The sequence below is a fragment of the Clarias gariepinus genome, chromosome 14, assembly GCF_024256425.1.
Source record: "Clarias gariepinus isolate MV-2021 ecotype Netherlands chromosome 14, CGAR_prim_01v2, whole genome shotgun sequence".
NCBI lineage: Eukaryota > Metazoa > Chordata > Actinopteri > Siluriformes > Clariidae > Clarias > Clarias gariepinus.
Genome location: NC_071113.1, coordinates 8,921,055 through 8,946,194, shown reverse-complemented (window position 1 = coordinate 8,946,194; position 25,140 = coordinate 8,921,055). Strand labels below are relative to the sequence as shown.

The window sequence follows — 25,140 nt, the reverse complement described above, 5'->3', positions numbered from 1 at the left end:
GCAACCTGTCCAGGGTGTACCCTGCCCTGTGCCCAAAGTCTCCTGGCTCCAGGCCTTCTGCGACTCTGTATAAAGCAGTACAGATAGAATCATCAGAAGTGGTGAATAGTAAGTGTTACATGTAGCCCTTAACTCTATCAGTGTCTGTGTGTATTTAGATTTAACCTTAGAGGTGGGTGTAGCCTAAACCAGAAGGAGGATTTTCAGATTTAAAAATAAATATGTATTACAAAGGTGAGTCAAAAATTATCTGCACTCTGGTAAGATTAAAACTTCTGTTAGTCTTATCCAGCTGTCTATTCAAGCCTACTGTCTCCCCAGTCACTGCTGTGCAGGTGTGAACGTCAACATTTCATTTGTAACTATGGTGCAAGAGTGCAAAAATGGATAGCTCACTTGTTTTTTGTTTTTTTTGTGGTTTGAGGATGTACCTGGTGCCAAAACTAATTATGGAAGATTTTTTTAAAGATAATCGTTACTGGTGATGAGACGTGGATTCATCATTACAAGCCTTAGAGTAAACGGCAGAGTATGAAATGGAAACATCCACAATCGCACACCGAGAAAAAGTTAACCATCAGCTGGAAAATTGGGATTCTCAAGGGCTAATATTGGAACATTATCAGGAAAAAAGTTTAACTATCAACGTTGCTTGTTACAGTGATATGCTATCCGAGAGCATTGTGATCTTGCATGACAAACACACAGATCTGCCCACACTGTCGACACTCTCAAAACACACTCAAAAACTGCGAGGATGAAGATGAAGACTTGAAGACAGCAGTGCATTTGTGGCTTGAAGCTCAGTCTAAAATATTTTTATTGAGGGAATCCAAAACGTATTGACAGATGGGCAAAGTGCACTGAAAAAGCAACAAGATTATGTAAAATTATCCATTTGTCTTTTCTAAAAATTAATTCAAATAAATTCTACCGTCTCAATTCAAGATTAGGTTTTCTCTTTAGTCACACTTTTTAACGAGAATTATTACATATTTTCTAGATCCAAAATACTCTATAAAAAATTTAAACAGCATTTTATAAAGCACCATAACGGATACTTGGTCTCACAAGCTTATTAACTGTCCAGTTTAGAATAAAATGCTGATCCCAGTCCTGCTTCAGACCTCAGGTGGCACTGTAGCTAACATCTTCTCATTTTATGCGGAATAGTTGTTATATACGGTTCCATTCTTCAATACGTTTAGTGTTAAATTTTCTTAAACAATGAAGAATGCACAAAAATGAATGCATCACTGCTGGTGTATTTGTGAGCTATTTGCCCATTAGTTAGGGTTAATCAGTGAATTCGATTAAATCTTACTGTATAGACAATTTTGGTCCATGCTATCATCTTCACATAAGGATTTGGAATCAGATTGTTTAAGGGCAAAACAAAGTTTGAGTGATTTAAACATTCTTTGAGTCATACTATTACAATGTAAAACATTACGCCCAGTATTGTGTAGTTACCCCTTGTGTCACCTTGGCCCTTCAGGGCAGGACTCTACAAGACCCCTAGGGGTGTCCTGTAGTGTCTGGCATCAGCAGATCCTTTGGCTTGTGTGGGTTGCGGGTTGAGGCCCCTATGGATAAGAACTTGTTTGTCTGGAGAATCCCATTGGCCCTCCATTTGATTGGGATCTGGCCAGCATTGACTTTTTTCAGTGATTTGTGCTGCCTTGGCTTTTCTGTGGGATCAGACCAGGCCTTGTCCCTGTGGGCATGGGTGAGCCTTGGATGCCCATGATCCTGTCACCAATCTCTATTTTATTTTATATTTAACACCAAGTACGTAATAAAAGCAGAAAAGATTGTCAAATCCAACAGACCTGTTAAAATGTATGACTTTTAAAATGCCAGATTAGTCAGACAGAACCCAGTCATTTTAAGTTCCTATATAAATAAACCTTTAATCAATCTACACATAAGGAAAGGAGATAACCTATGGAGCAAATTATACCCTGACTTGGGTGCATGCCATATTGAAAAGGCACCAAAGTCATTCCCATGTGATTCTTCAGCCTAACTTCCATACACGCAGCTTAATAAGCACCTGCTTTTTTTTTACTTGCAGAAAATAACAGGTTAGTCTAGAACGCACTTTGTTGCCGTAGGAAATTAAGTTAGCTAAATTTAGGAAGACCAGGTCTAAATGCCCAATCAGCTAATACAATATCCAGGGGTTGAATATTCACCCTGTTGTTTTGAATCTTTTTGATTTACCATAAATTTGCCATGATTTATCCAGTCCGATGATGACATTAGACACCTAAGGCGTTCCAACACAGCGTAAAGGGCACCTTGTCTTATTTCATAACATTATGTGAGACTAGTTCTCATTTTTTATTTTATTTTTTATTTTTTTTTTGGTGGGGGGGGTGAATATGGTTATTAGGAGGAGTGCTGAATAAATCGTTTTTGTGTCTTCAGTGTTTGAAACATCATGATGAGAAAGACGTACTGTACATTGCGTTTATTTTTGTTGGTTGTAGTTTGTAGCTTGATCGGTTGCAGAAGGAAATCCTACAATCGAGCTGTAAATGAGACCTGACACATGTATGAGTTAGATTAGTTCCCTGTTTCGAATACCATTGTGCTGAATTGATTTTGAGATTTCTCTTCGGATTAGATCACAATTACAGTATGTTTATAAGATTAGATTACAGATATGATTTATAAGCTGTGTCGTATCATACCTAATGATTTGACTATAAATATACTGTAGATTTGAAATATCTGTACACTGATTAACCCAACCATTACAATGTAAACCATTATGCTATTGTGTAGGTTTCCCTTGTGCCACTACGGGCAGTTCTGGTGCATTACTCCACAGTCACATTGGCGGTGTGAATGCTTTGGGTTGAGGGTGGAACCTCCATGCATTCGAATCGTTTGTCCGGTGCTTCCTGTGGGTGCTCGATCGGATTGAGGATCAGGAGGCCGGATCAACAGCCTTAAACTCTTTGCCTGCTAAGCCCCAACAGGCTCTGATGCACTCTGAGTGTTCTGATACCTTTCTATGTTATTGTTGTTGTTGTTGTTGTTGTTAGTTTTTCGGCTGCTTCCGGCAAGGGGTCGCCACAGCGGAATATCCGGTCCGCACAACAACTTGGCACAGGTTTTACGCCGGATGCATTTCCTGACGCAACCCTCCCATTTTATCCGGGCTTGGGACCGGCACTGCATCCAGTGGCTGGGGATTTGGGCACTGGCTGGGAATCGAACCCAGGCCTTCCGCATACCTTTCTATAATAGCCAGAAACAAGTCTTGGGTGTCCATAATCTTGTCACCAGTTTACTGGTATATAAATGATAATCAGTGTTATTTATGGCTGGTTGGTGAATAAAATATTCATATTCATATGGCCTTCAGCAATGACAAATTCAAAACTTGCGCTAATAAATTTCCAAACAGGAAAAAAAAAAAACATTTCTTATGGTTTTATGTATTTTCATTTAAAAAGAATTCTTCCGGATCTAAGATACAAGAGCTTCACTCTTTACTTTCTTGTTGAAATTACATGCGCTAACAGAAGATTGTTCCATAAGATTTTCCATGTCAAGGTTTTGCTGCACTCTTTCCAGTGCACGGGATTATTTTAAGTTTGTCGTTGAACATTTGGAGAGAATAAGAGCTCTCAGCAACCCCAAGGCTGACGGAACGAGCTAGCTAGAATACTGTACAGTGTAGAGAATAAAACCGTCATCTTCCAATTAATGCAGTGTACAGTATGATCAGTAGACAGTCAGTGTCATGTGTGTTATGTATGTATTTTATCATCTAACGTGTGGTATTCTGTCCTTTGGCCCATTAAAAAATGTTGGCACGTACCAGGTAGTGTTATCATGCTAGCTTAATAAAGGGAATGAATAAATGTACACAGAGGCAAGCTGACAAACAGGATCCCTCTCTTTCTCTCTCTCTCTCCCTCTCTCTCTCCCTGTCTCCTGATAAGCGAGTTTGAAACACAGTGCTTCCTCTGAGACATGTGAACGCCTGCCTGCTCCATCTTTTCAAACTGCTGCTCATGCTGCATCACAGGGTGGCGTAACACACTCTAAATAAGATGTTCTATCCACCCCCTTTTTGCATGTCTAATATCAGAGACGCTCACAACTACAGTAGCTAGTGTCTCTGGATTTGACTAGGGACAGAGTATCTCACTCAGGACCTCTAACAATAGTTTTAATAAGATTGCACTTTTTTAATTATTATTTTTTTATTGATTTGCATAGAGCATATGGCTGTATAGAAACCAGAGCACCGATGTTAATTTAAGCCTACCATTAAGGAAATCAGGGTAGAGAAATAACAGTGTACCATGGTGACACTGTAGATCTTTTGGTTTTTGTTGCAGATTTGCTTACAAGCTAGTGAAGAATAAAAGAAAAAGACATTTACAATTTAGAATAATATGAGGCATGATAATAATAATAATAATAAACAAGTGGCAAGTTGTCAGATGATTAAATGATAATGTATCCAGTGTCTCAGACGGAGCATGTGTTTGTCCTACATTCCCAGATTGCAGCTGTCGTAGAAAAGGCGAGGGTTGGCGAGAGAGCTTTGTAGGATTTGACGAGGATAAAAAGAAAAAAAACAAAGATGCTAAGTTAGGAGTTCCTAATTCTATTGTAATCATATTAAAAGAACTTTGTAATAATTAATATACCATATAAACATTGTCACTTTAAGAGAAATATTCTGTGCACCAGATTAAAAAGCAAACAAAGTTGGGGGAAAAAAAAACAGTGGCCTAATTTAATAATTAATATCATGATAAGATACATATTTAATGACCTGAAACAAAGGTGTATAGGATACCGGTGCCATCATACACCATGACTAAGGGCCTTCTCCACATTCCTTTTCCACATATATTATTACGGTGCAGCAGCCTTCAGATGGTAAGAAATTACAGGGACATCATCAGGACGTTCACAAGATTTCAGTCTCTAAGAAATTCTTGACAGCTCAAAATCTCCCATCAGCAGTAGAAGTTTGGTGGTTTGTGTCTCTACAGTACATAATAAATCATAGAGTCTAAATATAGACACATTACTCATAACATTAAACCCATTATCATTAAAAACATCTAGGTTTTGCCTTCAGCTCTTGCCATTCAGGGCCTTGGAGGTGTGATGTGATGCCTGGCGCCAGGACGTTGGCAGCGGCCCCTGTGAGTTGTAGTCAGTGGGTCAGATCTGTGGGTTGGATCAGATTTGTTTGTCTGGTGCATCCCATGGGTGCTCGATTGGATTGGGATCTTGGAGTTTGGATGCCTTGGGCTCTTTGCCTGCTGGACCCAGTTTGTGGTGGGCTGTGGTTCACTGGTTTTTCTGATGCCTTCACAGGTCTTTTTCCAGCATTGACTTTTTTTTCTGTGATTTGTGCTGCATTGGCTTTTCTATGGAAGTCCATTTTTATCAAATAAGCGACCACTTTTTAAACAAAACAGTAAACGGAAGCTACAGGGTTTTGCATTGTGTGTGTATGTCAGAGGTGGGTATTAAAACATATGGTGCAGTAAAATTACTCATAGAATTTTTTTTTTTAAGTTACTTAAATAAATGTATCTCGTTACTACCCACCTCTTGTGTATGTACAGTATGTGTGTGTATATATATATATATATATATATATATATATATATATATATATATATATATATATATATATATATTTTACTGCACTATATGTTTTACTTTTACTTGGATAGACATGTGAAGAAAAACAGCTACATTCGTATATAAGTATATATTTCAGCACAGAATTAATCGCCAACACACTGGTTGTACATTTTTATGCATCCCAAATATATATACCAATATAATTATTATAGTTTTAGGAAAAAAATTCAGACATTACAATTGAAACTTTCTCAGTACTATAATAATATTTTGGATGATTATTGCATGAGTGTGGTACAGTTCATAGCAGAGTCCTGTGTGATTCTTAAGTACATTTTTACATTTAGTAGCTGATGTACTGTATAGTCAGTGTGTAGGTGATTAGAGCATGTGATTGACAGAGTCGAATAAACAAAAACTGTTAAGGATTCCACTTAGGGCCATCCTACGAACAGTTCTGGAATGTAAGAAGCCTGCTGAGAGTCGATCCTTGACAGCATAACGACCCTAGAATATACCGTATGGCTGTATAGAAACCTTAAAATATATAGTTTCAATTAACTTTAACTTTTCCTTTTTACAGAATTCTTTTTTTTTTATTTTAGATATTATATTTTGAGGTTTACAAAAAGAGTATTATCAGAACAAATCTGAGAAGCGTTCTTTCTTTCTTTATTTTTTTTAGGCACAGCATTAAGACTTTATTTTGTACAGCCACAGCCTAAGATCCCCTCATCCCATGATGCACGCAGAGCTACCATCCATCATAAATTATAGATAATGCTGTTTTCCTCGCATCTCAGCTTTTTAGGTCAGAGATGAAAGACATTAACTCAATCGAAAGCCAAATTAAAGAGGTAACGCCAACAGCTTGGACCTGAAATTATGCCTTTCACCACGGCTACACGATTAACACTATGCTGAAAATATGTTCAAAGGGCAAAAACATGGTTGTAGGTAGCTGCTGAGAGGAGTGGAAAATTGGTTTGTTCAGTCAGTGAAGCTAATATGCAGAGCAGGTTCTCTTCCTGTCAGAGAGATAAAGACACAAATGACCTGCTCGTCTGCCTGTTGCATAAGTAATTTCCGTAGAGAGATATTATACATGTAGAAGCTTTTCTTTCGGCTCTACAGAAAGAAACGTACAGATTATGGAGTGTTGATTATTCTGCATTAAGACGCAGGGACTCTTTCTACACCCTCGCTTGCCATCTCCATAACAGTTACCACTTTCTGCTGAAATCTTCAGGTTCTTACAAAAACAACAAACCATACATAGTATATAATAATGATAACATTGCTCATCGTCTCTCCTGTTGCTCATCCAGTTTATTTCACAGGACGTCCTAGTTCGACTTTTGTCTGAGAGGTGTTATCACTTCTCTTACAAGTCGTGCCATTTCATTAAAGTCATACTTTACTTCGCGACTGCTTAACACTTACCTTGTCTCAGCAATTTTATCATTCTGTACCAGCGCTTGATTTTTTTTTTTTTCGTTTTTTTTTTTTTTTCAGCCAGGCAGTTGTGCCTCGGCTTCCCCGGGAAATGACTGGAGTTATGGTGCTGAAAGGCTTTTATTAAAAAGGAACAATTTCATATCAATTGGCAAGGCACATTAAAGTGTCACCGGATGAGGGGACTCAATAAAACCCTATGGAATCAAATCTCATTTCTGTTCTTCCATCCGCACATGGGACTGTGACAAAATTATTACACCATCCCCGCAGTACATTTCTCATCAGCGGAATTCTCATTTGTGTCATTTGTACCCTGCGTGAGGCTATGGACGTCAGGTGTGGAGGATGGAGTCGAAGAAGGAGGTCAGTTCTGTTTGGGAAATGGATTAACCGTCATCCTGCACTAAAATATTCCCCTAACTGGCTTGGAGAATGGCCAGTGGTCAGCAGACCAGATCCGGTTAACACGAGGCTCTCCTTGAATGTTCACGAAGAACCAAATGAAGGTGATAAAGAGTGATGGTTAATGAATATTTAGGTTGATTTGCCTGAGAGATGGCTCTGACATCAGCCAGAAATAGGCAGCTATTGATCTGTAGGGACTGAAAGAAAAAGAATGTAAGTGTAGGCCTTGAGTTGATTGGAGCGTGCCTTGAAGGATGTTAAGAATTCCTAAAGATCAGTGAAGTCATGTTTTAACTGTTGGCGGGCACGGGGTGTGTCGAACAAATCAGTTGTATTGCCTTTTTTCTTACTGTTCTATCTTCTTATTTACTCCTCTGTCTTACGGCCTGTGCCATTTCCCAGATCTCATTAAATGCTGTTTACTAATCCAGCTTTCAGATCTTCTTCAGATCACTCGCTTTGAGCTACAGCACTAACTAAAAACAACTACAGGCCAAAAGTCAATTTGTGAAATGCGCCAACACTCTAAAGACAAAAGATGCTATTTCAGTGCATCCAAACGTGATTGGCATCTTAGATAGAGTTTATTCAACAGCGTATCTTATTTTTACTGTATCATGGTATTAATAAGCTATTAAAAAAAAACCCAGTTGTGAAAATGAAAGGAAAAGTGTATAAGATCTAATCGTCTTTACCTTTGATTACAGAGCACAATATGGTGGCCAGGTCCGTGTGAAATTGATTGCTTATGCTCCCAGAACGACTCTCTCCTGGAATGTGGCCATGCCATCAGGGAAGAAAAACTCCACTGATGTGATAACTTTGTCATTCAGTACATTCAGGTCGTCAGCTGAGTTCCTTTTATTGCCACCTAACGTTGCTGAGTCTAGACCTGACCAACTGAAACCTCAACCTCAGATCATAAAACTGCCTCCAGAGGCTTGTACCGTGACCACTATGCATGATGTGTATGCATTGCTTCATGCGCTTCCCTAATTACCCTGACAGGCTCATCTCTCTGGAATAGGATCGATCAGAATTCATCATACCACATGACCTTTTGCCACTGCTTCGAATTCCAATCTTTACGTTCCCTAACAAACTGAACGCTTTTGGTTTCTGACCTGTCACACTAACAACAGCTGTTTAGTTCTTCTCATAGTGTATGTTTATAAAAATGATCTTATTTTCCTTATTAAACCTAGATGTGATTTGTACTGATGATGTTTTAAATATTTTTAAATGCAGTTTCACCAAACGTTTAAAGGATCTTTAAATCCTCGACTGCATTTTATAGTTCAGCACTCTCCTTCCTGGATTAGTCAGACAGTTTTTAGCCCAATTCCAGTAACTTTAACAATCTCTTTCCTACTTGATGTAGGAAAGTGTAAATTAATAATAAATTAATAAATTCTGCCCTTAATTTAAATATCTTGACTCGTGAATGTTCTATTTAGTGTTTAGCACCTTATATAATATAATAAAATGAAAGAGAAACATCAGATCCTGTAATTGCCTTAAAGGTTATTTTTGATGGCATGGTGGCTTAGTGGTTAGCACTGTCAAATGCATCTCCAGGTTCCGGGTTCAATTGCCACCTTGAGGTCTGTGTGCATGTTCCCCCCGTGCTTGATGGGTTTCCTCCGGGTATTCCAAAGACATGCAGATTAGGCTATTTGGCGGTTCCTAACTGCCCATAGTAGTGTATGTGAATGGTTCAGGGTGCACCACGCCTCGTGCCGTAAGTCTCCCCACGACAATGTATAGATGCAGCGGTATAGACGATGAGTGAGAATAAGTGAGTGAGTTATTTTAAAAACTATTATTCCTATTATTTTCAGGATTTCTGACATAGTCATTATAAGCTGGAAAAGAGAACGGCTATGAAAAAGTGGAAAAAAAATCTGACTGTTATGGTAGTGTTAAGTGCTTCTGAGCCAAAAACAGACAGTTATTTGGTTTAGTTTTGGTCAGTTTTGAAGTGTTTTTCCTGTGTGATGATGTGTTTAATAAAGTTGACCATGATTGGTGTGGGCGCAGAGGTAGCAAGGCTTTTCAGTGGAGTTCTGTCCTGTGTGTGGAGAAATAAGGGTTTGCTGTCGGAAGGTTCGGGGGAAATTCGGGTCGTGTGGGATGTGAAATCAACCCTACATTTTGTTAAATTGCAGCTAGACTCAAAAGGAATGAGAATGACTTGAGAAAGTAATGAGAAAAAACAGGTAGGTAGTAATATACACGGTACGTAAAAATGCATTTTTTGCCTGTATTTAAAGAAAAAATTTTAAATACCCAACATACATGTTTTTTTTTTTTTTTTTTTGCAAAAACAGGTAAGACTATTATTGTGGGAAAATGCCCCATTTCCTTTTGCTTGAGATGATTAGAATTGGATTTTGGTTACTGAGGTAGAGTGAGCCCTTATACAGCAGACTGAACACGACCATTTAGATGATGTACAATAAGCATTCAGATGAGAGCAGCATCAATCATCTGGTATGTTCCTTAATTTAAAATGAAAAACAGAGGCCCAGTTGTTAATAAGATATCCTTAAAAACAGAGCTCTGTCCAGGGGATGCATGCTAAGACCCCAGGAATCAATTGTATTAAAATGAATGACTGTTTGCTGACCATTTGCTTTAATGCGATTCCAAATGACCTGAGTTTATTTTATGTAGATGATGTAATTTATCAAAACCTCTAGTACACCTGAGACTGTTCAAAACAAATAGTTCTTTATTAAAAGGATTATCTGAATATTGCAGTCTATGGAAACGCATTGCAACAACAACAACAACCAAAAAACAACCATGTGCATAGACTTTCATTTTGATTTATCCTCCTGCTCATAATAGATCAACCCACATCATAACCAGCACTGGATCCTGACAGATATTCTCGCGTTTTTGCGTGTCTTTCAAACCACTCTAAATCATTTCTGTGGGCAGAAGTCATTAATAACACTTAACAGTTGACAGCATATTTCTGGTCAGAACCTCTCAGGAGAATTACAGACGGAGTTGCCATTTTATCATTTACGCATAAGAAACATAAGTGTGTTTCGCTTGTTTTGGCCTCCAGGGGCCATGTTACAGAAACTTCCTAAATGTCCTCGCAGCAAAATCTTGTTTTAAAAAAAACTTAAAAAAAGAACAGAAAATTTTTATTCATTCACCTTTTATCCTGTACTGGTTCGTGATAGTCTGGAGTTTATCCTAGGAGACTAAGGGCACAAGGTACACCCTGGACAGGATGCCATGCCATTATAGGGCACACACACAACTAGGGAATGCCAGTTAACCTAATCTGCATGTCTGTTGACTGTGGGAGGAAACCCACCAAGCAAGGAGAGAACATACAAACTCCATGCACACAGACCCAAGGTGGGAATCGAACCATGACCCTGGAGATGCGAGGTCACAACGCTAACCACTATGCCACCATGCTGCCGCATTCAAACACTTTAAAGAGTAATATTTATAATTAGTACAAAGTTATATGTTAATTAAATTATACAATAGAATTCTACACTAGAATTATGCAAAAACAATAGTCCTCCTCATGTCCTTCATGTTAATTGTATTTGATGCTGAATTGGAACCATTTTGTACAGTTTTGTACAGTCTTTCAGTATTGTGATTAGTTATGTAGTAGAAGGGCATACTGTTAAAAGAAAATAATCACCTAGAGGATGGTTATTTCCAACGGCGTGGCCTGGGGAACATTTTCGAGGATGCCAACTGAGACGACCTCTTTGTCCTTTTTTTTATTTCATCACTTGCATGCATGCACACACTCTAGCCGATGCTTGTGTTTACCGACACACACACTCTTACGGAGCTCCCAAATGTATAACCAGACGCTTAATAGGCAGAAAAGATTCAATAACGTATAAAAGATGCATTCATTACAAACCCAATCAGGAAGCATTTAATTTACATTTGTATCAAAAAATATTTAATAGGCTGCATGTATTAAAAACATAACATATAACCCCTGAGTAAGGCTCTAATTGTTTGAGTGATGGGGCAGCGGTGCTCAGATGATTAAGGCTCTGGGTTACTGATCGGAAGGTCTGGGATTCAAGGTCAATCCCAATCACCGCCAAGTTGCAACTGTCGATCCCTTGAGAACGGGCCTCAAACCCTATCTGCTTCAGACGCGCTGTATCCTGGCTGGGATACACGAAATAAAATCATTTCACTGTGCTGTAAGGTAGATGTGACAAATTAAGAATCTTAATATGAACTTGACTTTGAATTCTTTCCACACTTCTAATTTTCTGGTGTTTAAACAGTTAGGATAACCACTTCAGTAAATTTACATATTTAGCTAATCCAGGCGAGCATGGCACAATGAGCGATGTAAGAGTCACGGCCATTAGAACAACAGCTGACGTTTAACAGTAATAGTCAGTCACTCGGTGTACATCCTGTTCCTCAATAAAAGACTCAATAGCTCTTTTTTCCTGACCGTATAAAGCTTGGGTTATAATAATTAGTTGCTGCTCTAGTGGGAGTTTAGTTTAAATGTTTTTTTAACCAAAAACAAAAAAATTCCAGATCTCTACCTTGCACTTTCTAACATTTGCTGAGAGTGATGTGGAATGGGGTCTGGCTTCACAGTTTGTTAGCGGTATGACAGCAGTATCTCATCATTGATTAACCCTTCATTTGTTGTCTTCCCTTTGCATGGTTTTGACAAATCACAGTTTAATGACACTATTAAGATAGGCTTATCTGATTGCTTAATCTTTCCATTTTTTTTTTTTTTTTTTTAAAGGGGAGCTAACTTCGCCTGGTTTCTCTTTGGCCATGACGGTTAAAGTGCAATACCACGTATTACCACATATTCACCACTTAACATATGTGTGGCGGAAGGGGGCGCTGTTTTACTTCCTGTGAAAAAGGAGTTTACTAGCGAAACAAAACTGTTAGTGTTTTAGGCCATGTCTACACGTAGCCGGGTATTTTTAAAAACTGAGATTTTTCTACTTTGTTTTTAAGAATAATTCTGTCCACAAGATCTACGCTTAAAAAATATCTTTGTCTACATGAAAAGGCAAAAGTGCTATTAGGAGCATCCCTAATCAACAGGGGGCCAATCAGAAGCCGAATTGCTCTTTGTAGAAGTCTGACAGGTCTCATCCAAAACGGCTATCGCTGTCCGTGTGGTCTGTGTCGAGTTTTGTATGTAGCAGCAGTAAGCTTCATAGTACATTCAGGTACCTCTGTTCGTTAATGTAATGTGTGAGTAATGTACACGAATGTAAAAAGTCCAGTAAGCAACGTTAACACAGTCACTAATTCCTGTACGTATGTCCACTATTGCATGAAATATCCTCACAATCAAAGCTGATGTCAAATCAAGGAGACTAGCACACAGACGATGACACAAACTGTTTCCACAAAACTGAAAGGAATACACAGTTTTACACTGTAACATGTCATAGTTTTTTTTTTTTTCAAATTCTGCTTTGCCTAAACAAAAGCAGTCTAGAGTTGTTCCAGCATGACAATGTTCCCAGTGTACAAAGTGAGCGTCATGAAGATGGTTGGCCAAGTTTGTTGCGGAAGCATCTATGTTGTAGACGTAGATGTTCGCGATGCGATGACAGTGATGTTGAGGACAATAATGATATAACTGCTTATAAATAGTTAATAAAGATGGACCTGACAAACACTGCAAAACTTTGTTCGATAGATCTATTTGTGTGTTGTTGTTATTTTTTTTTTTTACTTTTGCTGAAAATACACCCTGTTGGAAGTGTGTTTTGTAGCAGCTAATTTGAAATGCCATGCCATAAAATGTAACAGCATGCTGCTGTCACTGCTGCTCAGAATGCAAATCTCATCTGAGCAAAACTTTCTGATCAAAGCCCTTTACAGGACATTTCATTTTGTCCCGCTGTTATCTTCCTCTTCCTTAACAATGATTAATTATTTGTCAGAGGCACCTAACAGTTCTTCTGCATTGATCCAGGTGCTGCCACGAGTGGTCTAAAGCCTCTCATCGACGAGATGGCAGGCTAAATCCAGCTCTGAATCATCACACAGCCTTGTTTGAACTTCTAGAGAGAAAGACCAGATGGAATTGGGGGTATTTCTTTCTTTCTGTGAGTCAGGTCTATCGCACAGTGGCACATTCAGTAGTTAAGGAAACAAACCAAACAGGAAAGAATCAACAGTATGGATTTAATTTGATTAACTTATTTCCTTCCCCAGAAACAGCTGTATGGATAGTTCTGGTTAGCCATATGGCTACTTCCGGTAAAAGTGCATTTTTTGCAAGGAAGGACTGATGATGAATTTGGCCACATGGCATTATTTATTTAATTTAAAAAAAAACATGCAGGCAATACTAAGAATCCATGATTTAATAGATTTTATATGTGCCTTTAGCAACAATAACTTAAAATAATTGTTTGCCATATGATTTTATAATTGTGGAGGAATTTTGACCCATTCTTCTTTACAACATTGCTTCAGTTCATTAAGGCATTATGCACAGCTCTCTTAAGGTCCTACCGCAGCATTTCAATTTGGTTGAGGTCTGGACTTTGAAAAGGCCTTAATTCTTCTATTTTTCAGCCATTCTAAATGAAGATTCACTGGTGATTCGGATCATTGTCCTGTTGCATGACCCAGTTTGGTCCAAGCCTGAGCTGTCAGACAGATGGCCCCATGTTTGCTTTAGAATACTCCGGTTTACAGAAGAGTTCATGGTCAACTCAATAACTGCAAAGTTCCCAGGTCATGCGGCTACAAAAACAACCCCAAATGTGCTTGACAGTGGGTATGAGGTTTTTCTGCTGAAATTTTGTTTGGTTTTTACCAAACCTGGTTCTGGGCATTAAGGCCAAACAACTCAGGGTCTGAGATCTACTGTAGCGCTTGGGTTTTTAGTATTTCTCTGAGCATTGCCCAGCCTAAGCTTGGGCTGAATGTGCTGGGATGTCCACTTCTGGGAATACTGGCAACTGGCTTGAACACTTGTGAGTAATTTTTCTCACTGTAGAATGTTGAACAAATTATTTGCAAATGGTTTTATAACCTTTTCCAAATTGATGTGTAGCAACAATTGCTTCTCTAAGACCATTGCTAATGTCTATCCCTCTTGCTATTGTGTTAACACAAACCTGAATGCTCCAGACCAGCAAACCTGCTGATGATCAATTAACCTAGCAGCACCTGGCTGCAACTTAGGTCCACATGTAGCTAGGTATTTTCATCTGAGGTTTTGGCCTTTTGTCTACATGCAAATGCAAATGGTTATTAAAAAAGGAGCTTTTGAAAAACTCCTTTCAAAGTGAAGATTTTCCAAAACTCTGTTTTAAGTGGTGTTGTGTGGACAGGGGAAACAAACATTTGGGCTTTGATGTCATTATCGTTATGCCATTTTTCTTGATTTGGCATCACCTTTGTTTATGATATTCTGTGCAATGGTGGACTAATGACCATGTTAATGTTGCTTACTGGAATTTGTGTTTTTAACACAGAAAAAAATAGAAGGAACTCACTTATGTTATTATATGCATATAAATTCTTATATGCACCTCAATTTTAATTAAAGACAGACATGAAAAAAACAATATGTTCCTTTAAAAAATCCATACTGTATATCATTGTTAATAATTATACCTCAGATGTAACATCCCAGGGTCATACTGAGAGTTTTTTTTATTGTTATTATTATTATTATTGTTGTTTTGTTGTGATCATCCACATTTATCCTGGTAAAAAATGTCTTTGGTTAAATGTCGAGAGACACAGTTTCTAAAAATGGAAAATGCCACTATTTCAACAAAGACTCTACACACTGACAGTAACTTTTTTTTTTTTTTTTTACTGACACCCTTCTTCCTGTAAGCAAGCCTAGTGCAAAGAGGCTTACTAGAGAATCCGTAATACGCTGGACTTGAGACACTTTTACCGGGAAGAGTTACACCCCAGAGCAGGGCTTCTAGAAATGCAGAGAATAAGGAAACGGGCGAGTTTGGGATAAATCAAATAGTAGCGATACGAAGACTTGTGGTTCGAAATGACTCTGCAGGCTTAGCTAAGCTTTGTCCTTCTGTCAAATGTGTAGTGCCAGCTTGCAAAGACGTGATCTGCCACAAGGCAGCTGTCAGGGGACCTCGCACAGGGCTGGGCACTGGTTCAGCAGCAAAGTCCAGATGTTTGAAATGTCACAAGGGCTCACAACTTCTGAGGTCATGTTGCGTGTGCAGTGCTGTTTGATCGAATTATAACAAGCCAGTTCGGGGTTCTGCTGCAAAATCAACCCTACATTATAGTGTCAGCTTTTAATCAAGTTAAAGTCTGATAACTGTAACGTAGAGTCGATTTTGCATGGAATTCTAACTGTGACATTAGCTCCGCCCATAACATTTCAATTAAACTGACTTTAATTAGTTATTTACAGCGTTTTAATGCCCCTGCTACTCAGTGGTGAGGGAATTATGTTTTCATGTTGTCCATCTGGCCGTCTATCTAAGATTCTAATTATGGAGCCATCCCTGTAACCAGCAGATGAACTGATTGGGATTTGGAGCAGATCCAAACCAGGTCAAGGTCACATCAAGGTCAAATATGTCAAATGTTTTTTCTTCCTGTCTGTCATACATAAATAGTATTTGGTAGAATGTACAAATTCATGATTCTCATATAATAAGTATAATTGTATGATGAACTGGTTAGTCTTGTTCTTGCTTGATGTAGTCTTTTGCCTTAAAGGTCCCATATTTTACTGTTTCTTATGCAAGTGGGGGTGTTCTGAGATGCATCTGTAAATGGTCAATCTGTTTCACGCCTTCTACAAATCCTCTATCTTAGTGTCTGTGTAAAAAAGCTACGACCTTCAGAGAACAGCAGAGTTGAACAACAAGCCAGGGGAGGGTGACTTTTTATATGAGGTCACAACTGCAAAAAAATAAAATCTGTTTTAGCACACGGCAAAAAAAAAAAAAAAAAAGAAGGAAAAGAGAAAAAAAAAAAAATTGGTTTGTACATTCACACCGGAGACCATCTGGCATGTTTTGCGTTTTGAGACTTATGCATTTCTACTTATTAAGGGTGTAAAAGGTGATTGTTTGAGTTGCCATAACTTCCTTGTCAATTTGAGCAGGTCTAGCCATTATTCAAGAGATTCTCACTGACCAGTGATTGGCTGCAGTGACATATGACTTTATGACAACATGCAAATTTCACATACATAGACCAAAATCGAGACTCGAACCCCCAACCTTGGAAGAGTGCTAACTGTTAGGCCACCTTAAATAAAAATAGCCTGATTAATACAGTATCTGAAATCCTTTACCTCTAAGTTTAGTATTTATAAAGATTTTTGTGCTTTAGTGAGTCACTAGGGGATACCAACTTAAAGGTTTTGGTTATGTTAGACAGAGAAGCATTATTTTTTAAAAGGTGCTGTATTTTTTTTATAAAAAAAAAAAGAAAAAGACGAGATTTCAAATGAGATTTCTCAGGAGAGAGCAATGTGCTAAAAAGCGTGTAATAACAGCGTGAAGGTGACAGGCTTGGTGAAAAATCTTTTGATACCGCAAAAGACAAAATACATTAGATTCTATTATTTGGTTTATTATTTATTTTCAGTTTTTTATTTAAGATCTTTGCAAGTTCACCTGAAGCATTTGAAAATGATGTCAGATTTTAAAGCTTTAATTATCCATTATGTTGATAATTGACCAAGATTTGAAGTGTAAGGTGCTTTTTTTGTCCAGGTTTAGAATAATGATGTCATCATATTAATATCACATAATCTTAGAAATGAAACTAGGTGTCATCAACCTGAGCTTATTTGGGTTAAAAGATTAAAAACCCATGTAGGCATTAAACTGTAACTTCAAACACAGTGGCTGGTTGCATAAGTATTCATCCCCCCCTTGAATGTTTCCATATTTTCTTCCATAGGTTTCTCATGACCCATACCCGAGTCTGATTAATGCAGTTAAGATCATGACACGTTATACTCAGTGACAAACAATAACGTAGTCATTCAATCATTGTTCATATTCTTTCCATGTTTAATATTTAAGTAGAAATACTTTTTTCTCATACTTGGTTTTAATAACTCCTTGTTCTTCATGATGCTGTTTGTTTAGCTAGGATTTCAAACTGCATTGCTTTTCAGGAACAGGTATATTTATACACAGGTCAGGTGACACTTTAATTGCACACACATGTTGACTCCATTTCATTAATTACTATGTGTCATTACTGTTGACGACTGATTGCACCAGAATTTACGTAAAAATAAAGGTTTTGCACCAACCAGGGGTGAATACTTATGCAACTAACGATTTTTCTGTCTTTTAATTTGTAATCAATTTTGTACGCCGTATTGATTTTTTTCCCCTTGCCTTAGCATCATCATTAGGAATCTATGATTGCCGGTGATTAATTATATATTACCAGTGACATTTATTAGTGTTCAGATTCTCTGCAAAACAATATCTTAGCATGTTAAAATACATTGAAAATAACCTTGGATTGTGAGTAACTTCCAACTGCGAGCGTTTTGCAAGACGGGATTAAAAGTTTTTTTGTAGCAAGGACTTATATACGAGTACTGTAGAACATATTCGCTTTGTCTGACGAGCGTCAAGTGATCACAATTGAGCCAATGGTTCTTCTCTCCCTTGTGCTGTGGAATTGTGGGTAATCGTCTCCCAGGCTCTCAGTGCGTCTGCGTCACTCGTATAGTTAACATCCGTACTAAACATACTATATTTGACGTTATTTTATTTTGTGTCCAAGTGTAGTGCCTGCTCTTTAGTAATTGTACTGCAATATGGCCTCATAAAAAGAAAAGGAAAGTTAAAAAGGCTGTAGCACTGCGGGATATCATTCTGTTTATACAGTAGGAGTGATTCCGGTATTGTGTATGTGTGAAAGTCGTCCTACACAGTAGCCCCCCTTCTTCTGCTTCTTCCCTCATTTATAACACCAGTTTTTTTCTCCGAAGGTAAATTGCTAAATTTAAATTTGTTTGATTTGTTAATTGACTTTAATACGTGATTGTTTTGCTATACAAGCATGCTTTCAGCATGAATTATGCTCGCAATTTTTATCAGGTTCAACTGATATATACTGTATATACCCTGTGTATAAGGTCTGGGTTCGATTCCTGGCTTGGGTCTGTGTGCATGGAGTTTTCATGCACATGTAGTTTCTCCCTTATGCTTGATGGGTTCCTCTCAAAGCATAGTCCAAAAACATACAGATTAGGTTAATTGATGTTCCCAAATTACCCATAATGTGTAAATGTGTGTGTGTGCATGTGTGTGTGTGTGCCCTGCAATGGATTGCCAACCCCCCTCCATCCAGGTTGTACCTCTCCTTGTGCCCTAAGTCTCCTGGGATAGGCTCCAGACTCCCCCCCCCCACCCCCCATGACCCTGAATACAAGATAAAGCGGTATAGACAATGATGAAATAAACATGATTATTAAGCTGTAGTTTAGCACAGAAAATGAAAACTTGTGCTACAAGAATACCCAGTACGCTCATTCTCAGTTTCTGATTGGTTCAGGGACTGTACTGGTAGAGAACATGCAAATCAACGGCCGGGCAGAAGACCCTAACCGAACCATTTCTTTATCCCTGAGAGACAACTATGACTACTGGGTTATCCTGGACCCGGTCAAGCAACAGCTTTACCTTAACAGCACTGGAAGAGTTCTGGATCGAGATGTGAGTAGACACAATGTTTTATTTCTTCCCAGGTGTACAAAAATGTAATATGGAAACTCTATAGATGATCATTTATCTTAAACAAGTGTATTTTATTTGCCATCATGCCCTAATGCACACACATACACACATTAAAAGCCTCTCTTACCTCTTTCATAACTCTTACACTATCAACCTGACATTTTGGTTTAACAGTGTGTGTTAAAGAGAGGTTGATATTATAAGCGCCTTCATGGTGTGTGAGAGGGTATGGCAGCGTATAAGACCTTAACACTCTCAAAAAACAGTACAGTGATAGGTCATACTGTACACATACATAATCCTGCTTTTCTTATTTAAGACCATCTATTTTGTGGATTTGAATATGATACTGCACAATGATGTTACTTGGCAACCTCATTACTAAAAATACTAAAAAAAATAAATCCTTAAATTGATATTGCAAATGTTATCATATCAAATTAGCTATAAGATTTGAAGTAGGCACTAATATTTATTTAAAAATAAAAGGCTTGATGAAAAATAACCATACAGTACTATTGCATGTCTTAAATGTAATAATCATATTGTTTTTTTCAAGAATATGTTCATATTGGAAATTAAATATTTTATATTTAGTACTTCATAAAAGTCTTTATATTAAGGATTTACATATAACTAACCTTACAACTAACCAGTCTTACAACCAACCAGGCACGAGCACAGTATTTTTAACTATTTATATATAGCAAAGAAAACAACTATGGAGATGTGAAATTACTGGTACAGTACTTTGTGAAGAACCTTTTACAAAGGAGGTTGTGTTATGATCTTTGGAGGAAGTGTTATGATCTGGAGTTGCTTCAGTTGGTCAGGTCTAGACTTAGCAACGTTATGGGGCAATGAAATGAAGTTAGCTGATGACCTGAATGTACTAAATGACCAGGTTATCACATCTATGGAGTTCTCCTTCACTGATGATGCAGGTATATTCCAGGACCTAAATTGTGAAAGATTGGACTTGGGAGCATGAGGAATCATTTTTACACATGAATTTACCACCCCATTGTGTGCTGTAATCAAAGCTGATTAAAGCTGCAAGGTGATTACAAGAAATATTTTAGTGTGTGAGTTTTGTTTGGCCAGCCAGTCCATAAATACACAGATCGCCCATAACATTTACATCTAGGCATTCGGCAGACACTCTTCCAGAGCAACTTACATTTTTATTGTATTATACATCTGAGCAGTTGAGGTTTAAGGGCCCAACAGTGGCAACTTGGTGGTCGTGGGTTTTAAACCCCAGGGTTAGTCTTAACCACTGAGCTACCCCTGACCATAACAGTAACACTGCCACCGGGTGAATTGAATAACATTAAGTATCGATTATATCCCAGTAAACTGGTTACAGGATCATGGGCCCCCCAAGGCGTATAAATGCCTATGGGCACTAAAGGCCAGCCCACCCAATGCATCATATACAGCCATGTATGGAGTTTAGCAGTCAAAGAGTTTAAGGTCGTTTATCTGGCCTCCAGAATCCCCAGATCCCAATCCAATTGAGCACTCATGGGATGTGACATATAAACCTGATCCATTGGGGGCCCAATGCACACAAAAGGCTCTGTCCCAAATATCCTCTGCTAATGTCCCGGGGCCAATTACGACACACACCTTGGATTGTCTGTCATAATTGGCGGCAGTAATACTATTGCTCACACTTTAGAATGGTCCTTATTCCACTCACTTAGCAATTAATTCTATAGGGTTTTATGTTAAACATGCTGGTGGTTCGGAAGGGAAAAAACACATTAATGAATGTTATAGGAATGTAATTAAATTCATTAACCTCTAAGGCAGTTGATGGGTTATGTGTAAACTAACTGCACCCTCTATTTTCTTTTTTTCTTTCAGCCTCCTTCCTACATTCAGTCCATTGTGGTGCAGGTCCAGTGCATGAACGAGCTGGTTGGTTCAGTGATTCGTCACGAGGTGCGGATTGTCGTGAGGGATCGTAACGACAATGCTCCTCGTTTCCAGCAGCCACGATACTATGTGGCTATTAATGAGGTGCGTTCCTACAGAGCATCCTGAAAGTTCATCCTCAGAATTCTGAGAATCCTCCTCCTTGTCATTTAGGAAGCAGTGTGAGAGCTTTGTAGCCTGGGAGATTATTTGAGATGGAAGATTATTTTGTGCATCTACTCAATGATCAAATCCACAGTGCTGTCTCAAATATTTTACTGATAAACAAACAAAAATGTTTTAAAGTCTCCATGAAATGGTTTGAAAGCTAGGTATGTTGAAGTCTTCTGCAAACTGATGGCTTGTAAAAGTCCTGGACTGATTTTTAAAAGCGAATAGCGTTATGGTAGAGATATGCCACGTTCATGGCGAATCGAACCACTAAGGAGAAGACGAGCTATCCCCAGGGATGGGACCTAAACACTGTAGTATGCATTTAATTGGATGAATCAAAGACGAACATACACTTTGGTATCGCATCCATAACACTTGAGACAAAAAGCTCCAAAACAGTTCAGGAGCACTTCATAACCATAACCGTCATGGTAGAGAAGAACGTCGTCACAAGAACAATGACTAATACCCCTGTCTCTGTTTGCACGCTCTTGGAGATGTTCGGGGGTTGCGGTCGGATGAGCCCCGGCGGTTGCTGGGTGGGTGGCTGGAGATGGTTCCGTGGTCTCTCTGAGCCTATTGCCTAATTGAAAGTGGCTCCTAGGGGAACTGTCAGCACAGATTTCCCTCATTAGGAGACATCTGCAGAGAGTGGCAGACTGCCTAGCCACAAGCTGTTGTAGCCCAGAAAACCGCCGGCCACTATTCCCCGCTATCGATTTTGGCCTGTAGTCAGGAGCATCGGACTGACAGCGAGATGAGGTGTTCAGCAGACCACAGTAGATCAGTCAACAATGCAGCTGAAGAGTAGGGTTTAAATCTATAAAGAAAGGTGGATATTGGCAACACGCAGGCAAAAAAAAACTGAGTGTTTAATGAACTTTCCATCAGAATGACTTGTATAGATGGAGAAAAAAAAACACAACAAAAAAAAACTTAAAAGCTTCTCACCTGAAATTCTTGTATGTCTACATTACACTAGGACGCTGGTAGAACAGTTCACTCAGAGCACCAAGTAGTCTAGACTAGTAGCCAGATTGTAGTCGAGGAGTTCGGAAGGCAGGAATATGGTATGACACCAAGGCAAGACAAAATAATTTATCATTTAGAGACTGGTCCAGTGCCGTTCCACAGCATAATGCAAGTGTCTGTGTATGTGCCTCGCTTTGATACTGATAGATGACTTCCAGGCACTGCACCAGAAAGGCAATCTTAGCTCCCATCAGACGTGTCTGTTTACTGTACTTTTTTTCTCTTTAAATCTGATCAGTGAAATTAGTATTGACTTTTTCCCCCCTACAGAACCTTTATCATATAATTTGACATGAAAATACCTGTGACACGAATAATCCCAATTCATGATCACTGGGATTTAAAGGGAAAGTTCAATCGAGACAGATTTGCTTTACTTTTTGTACATTTTAGAAGTGTTAAAACCTTTTCAACAAAAGATCGAACTACTGTCCCAGGTGTTTTTTTTTCTTTTCTTTTTTTTTTTTTTACTTTCTTGGAACGGCTCGGAGCGATTACCTCCTGTTTTTACTTCCTCTCTTCACTTCTAAGAAGGTCTCAGCAGCCAGGCAACAGACCGAGCATGAGCAAATGCTTTCTTTCTTTCTTTCTTCTCAGCCTTGTCCATCAGATTTCTGTCTGGGAAGGAGAATAGAGTTTTAAACAGCAGGTGAGACGCTGTCACCGCAGGGGAGCTTTGCTTCCTGAAAGTACCAGGAAATGAGCAGGATATGATGAAATGCTAGGACGAGGAATAGGCAAAAAAAAAAAAAAAACATTTTTTTTGACAAGATCACAGCCTGTGACTGTCAGATATGAGTGTTCTCAAAAACAGGATGTTTTCATTTCATGTTTTTTTTTCTTTCAGCTGACTCCTGTTGGGACCACAATCTTCTCGGGCTTCACTGGGAATAATGGTGCTGTTGACATCGATGACGGACCAAACGGACAAATCGAGTACACCATTCAGTACAATCCTAATGATCCGGTAGGGCCAAATAACAAAGGCTATTTAAAATAGTATTGTCCCCACGCTGCAGTTGAACGTTGCTGAATATTGCCAAATCAACTCGAAGCTTAATTGCAATTGTGTGTCATAAAGCAGATTGTGAGCACGTTGTGTAAGTGTCTGGGTGCCAGTGTGACTCAGATGTTTCATCTCTGCAGACCGCAAACAGAACTTTTGACATCCCTCTCACCCTGTCCGGCTCTGTGGTGCTGAGAGAGAGACTGAACTACGAAGAGATCACACGCTACCTGGTCATCATCCAGGCCAATGTGAGTCTGAAAAAATAAAATAAAAATGAAGTAACACAAAAAGGAAGCTGACTATGATGTGTCAAGACAGTAATAATTACTGTAATGTTTAATTCTATTGTCATTCCTGACATTGTACAGTAAGGTTTCACATTGCACCTCCAATTGACTTCAAATGATTTTAAATCTAAATCTTTATTTTTTTTCCCGCATCTCTTTACAGAATTTGTGAAATGACTCCTTGTCTTGTGAAAAGATGAACAGTTTGAGAGCAGAACCCCCTAAAAACACATTTTCAGACTTTTACTTAATTATTATTATTTTCGAAATATTTTACAACATTATTTTATAAGCTTTACACTTTTATGAGCCAAGCACAGCAATTACCCACCAGATCTTCAAGCAAAAACGTCTTTTGTTCAAATGATCAATAAAATAGAGAAACGTCTAGGGACCAGGATACTAACACAATAGGCTATACACAGTATAATTACAGTACAGTCTTCTTTAGAATTGTGCCGATGGTTGAAAATTCATATCCGAGGAATGTCTGCCATCTTTTCACCACTCTTAAGTATTTTTTACTTTTGTCTTCATCATTATTTCTTGGCGCTTAGTAGCAATATTTACCTGCTTCATTGCCGCTGCTTTTACGCTTGCTTCTAGACATCCTGGGTTGTAGGGCAGACAGTTGATCTCACTTCTGTCTTACATATCTCGTATATAATGCGAATATTCGTATGTAAGGGACTTACTCTACGGCAGAGTCGCTGGGGCTGGCTTAATTCAATTCAATTCAATTTTATTTGTATAGCACTTTTAACAATTGTCATTATTGCAAAGCAGCTTTACACAATCAAAAGAATTATGGAAGTTTGTATGAAATGTGAGTGTATATGAATCAAAATGATAAGACTGTCCCTGATGAGCAAGGCGAGGACGACGGCGACAGCAGCAAGAAAAAAAAAATGCCTGAGATGGCAATAGGAAGAAACCTTGAGAGGAACCAGACTCACCCGGGAACCCATCCTTATTTGATAGCAGGGATTGTTTTTCAGTCATACTGTGTGTTAGGAGTGTGTTTAGGTTAATATGGAGTGAAAGAAAAGGTGTGTTGAATGGTTGATGACCCTTTAACACATTATCAAAATCTGGAAGGATAATGATGAAGTGCAAATTTGTGGAAGAAAATAGGAAAAAAATAGGTAATGTGGTCTGACGAGGCTAGATTGTCCCTATTCCAGAGTGATGGGCGCGTCAGGGTAAGAAGGAAAGCACATGAAGCGATGCACCCATCATCCATACTGTAGTGCACACTGTAACAAGCCTCTGGAGGCAGTGTTATGATCTGTGCTTGCTTCACTTGATCAGTTCTAGTCTCAGCAGTGTTATGTGGCAATAAAAAAATAAATCTACAGGATGACCAGGTTACCACATCAATGGAGTTCTTCTTCCCTGTTGGCACAGGCATATTATAGGACTCAATCTGTGAAAGAGTGGCTCTGAGAGGATGGGGAATCATTTTCACACATGAACTGCACAT

General features: G+C 38.6%; 1 protein-coding gene across 1 annotated transcript in view; it reads left to right on the top strand.

Annotated features, from left to right (window-relative positions):
* pcdh15b (protocadherin-related 15b) overlaps window positions 1-25,140 on the top strand; it is a 244,070-nt gene that overhangs the window by 53,006 nt on the left and 165,924 nt on the right. The window contains exons 5-8 of the mRNA XM_053511130.1: window positions 19,051-19,211; window positions 21,105-21,260; window positions 23,209-23,328; window positions 23,508-23,618. Coding sequence (XP_053367105.1) covers window positions 19,051-19,211; window positions 21,105-21,260; window positions 23,209-23,328; window positions 23,508-23,618 — 548 coding nt within the window. The remainder of the gene's footprint in view (window positions 1-19,050; window positions 19,212-21,104; window positions 21,261-23,208; window positions 23,329-23,507; window positions 23,619-25,140) is intronic.